Source organism: Megascapheus bottae, chromosome 5, assembly GCF_031878675.1.
Source record: "Megascapheus bottae isolate mThoBot1 chromosome 5, mThoBot2.hap1, whole genome shotgun sequence".
Taxonomy (NCBI): domain Eukaryota; kingdom Metazoa; phylum Chordata; class Mammalia; order Rodentia; family Geomyidae; genus Megascapheus; species Megascapheus bottae.
In genome coordinates this window covers 63,849,113-63,851,013 of record NC_143513.1, presented here as the reverse complement: position 1 = coordinate 63,851,013, position 1,901 = coordinate 63,849,113, and the positions used below count along the sequence as shown (strand labels likewise).

The 1,901-nt window shown below is 42.1% G+C and overlaps 1 protein-coding gene across 1 annotated transcript; it reads left to right on the top strand.

Annotated features, from left to right (window-relative positions):
• The first annotated feature begins 515 nt into the window (after positions 1 to 515).
• Tas2r16 (taste 2 receptor member 16) lies at positions 516 to 1,415 on the top strand. The gene has a single exon (XM_090332375.1). It carries the CDS (start codon positions 516 to 518, stop codon positions 1,413 to 1,415), a length of 900 nt encoding a protein of 299 aa, XP_090188501.1.
• The last annotated feature ends 486 nt before the right edge of the window (positions 1,416 to 1,901 follow it).

Sequence of the window (1,901 nt, the reverse complement as noted above, 5' to 3'; positions counted from 1 at the left end):
GGTTGTATCTACTACCGGGTGCTCAGGAAGCTGGAAAGGCAGTCTTTCCGATATGGACCCTGATAGAACACTTAGCAGGCTGGAAAGAGTTCCCAGGATATCAATGAACCATAAAGGCTCAAATTTTTGATTAAACGTGAATATACTATTTGTAGATGATGGTGGGTTAATCTAAGGGCATTTCAAGCTGATTAAAGAGAAAATAAACAGCATAGCTATGTAAAGTAATACATATACCTGAATGCAAATAATCAAATCATCTTCGGAGCAGGTATACTCATTCAAATAATATCTCTCTGCATAGAGATGTGATAACAAATCAACAAGCAAAGCATAAGGAAATCCTCTAGATAGGAAAATGGCAAAATCAACACTAAGCTCTTGGCCAATTTGCAACTGAAATGAAGTATTTTCTTATACCAAGACAGTGGCAGGAACAGAAATCCATTTCCTACGGGGAAGCTGGTGTACAGCATCTGAGTCTTTGGCCCAGGAAGATACATCCGAGTAGCAGCATGGTGATCCTCACTATCATCTTCATCTTCATCTATGTGCTAGAGTCCTTGACAATCATTTTCCAGAGCAGCTTTGTCATTGCAGTGCTGGGCAGAGAGTGGGTGCAGGCCAAGAGATTGTCACCCTTGGGAATGATTTTCACCAGTCTGAACATCTGTCGTTTCTGTCTGCAATTGCTATCAATGGTTTACAATTTTTGCTCCTTTATGTACCCTCATAAAATCTTTTGGATTATAGCAGTTGGCTGGGAATTCACCAACACTGCATCGATTTGGTTAACCAGCTTGCTTGCTGTCTTCTACTGTGCGAAGGTATGTTCCTTCACCCATCCTCTCTTCTTCTGGCTGAGGTGGAGAGTTCTGAGACTGGTTCCTCAGTTGATACTGGGTACTTTGGTGATTTCTTTTGTAACAACCATCCTTGCAACTGTTAGGACTTTTATCTGGCTGGAGTTAACTCCCAGGGAGCATTTGCTCAAAAACCGAAGTTTGATAGAGGGAATTAAGATGTTTGACTTGCTTTATCCCAAGCCTCAGAAGGTGATTGTGTTGCTTATTCCCTTCCTCCTGTTCCTGGTCTCCATCAGCTTACTGATCACATCAATGATCCAGCACTGGAAGCAGAGTCAACATTCGAAGGATGGCGGGAGTGGCCATGTCAGCAGGAAAGCTCAACGTTCTGCCCTAAGGTCTCTTGCCATCTTCCTCATCTGTTTCACCTCTTACATTCTGAGTGTCCTCATCTCTTTCTTAGGAATATTACACCCTGACAATTGGTTCTGGGCCTGGGAAGTGGTCATCTATGCTACCGTTACCGTGCATTCCACTTTGTTGATGCTCAGCAACCCTACAGTGAAAAAGGTTGTAAAGATAAGATGCTGGGGCTCAGAGGCTGCCTGAGTCACAGAGTACAGAAAGACTCCTGGGAAAGTGGGCTTTTTCATGTATAAAATGAATACCAATAACCAGCATTGCTCTTTATCAATCACCTGTGTGATCATGACATACCATGAAAGCACTTTTCATTGGCTTTCATCCTCCTAGTTATCTATGTTTAAGTAATTCTTTCTATCATGTTCTACTCCACTCCTTTCCTTCCCACAGTCCCCCAGTAGCTCTTGAATCTCTCTTGACTGCTGTCCATTCCCATTAGTAATTGTGGCCTCTGGAATCTTAAACCCAGGGTATTCTAGACTCAACAGTCAAAATCATGGCACCTTCCTTCCTTTTAGTTCCATCTCCTCATAATTGTCAGTTGTTTCAAACTTTAATATCAATTCCTTCCCTCACTATTTTGCCTGTGCCCTAAAAACTAAGCTTTTAATTCTAATTTTAGAAAGGCAGAAGTCTTACTTTGCCTCTGTCTCTCCTACCTCCTTCTCCTTT

Bases quoted from the DNA above. Each gene is read 5' to 3' on its own strand.
- Tas2r16 (XM_090332375.1), top strand. From the start codon at position 516: ATGGTGATCCTCACTATCATCTTCATCTTCATCTATGTGCTAGAGTCC.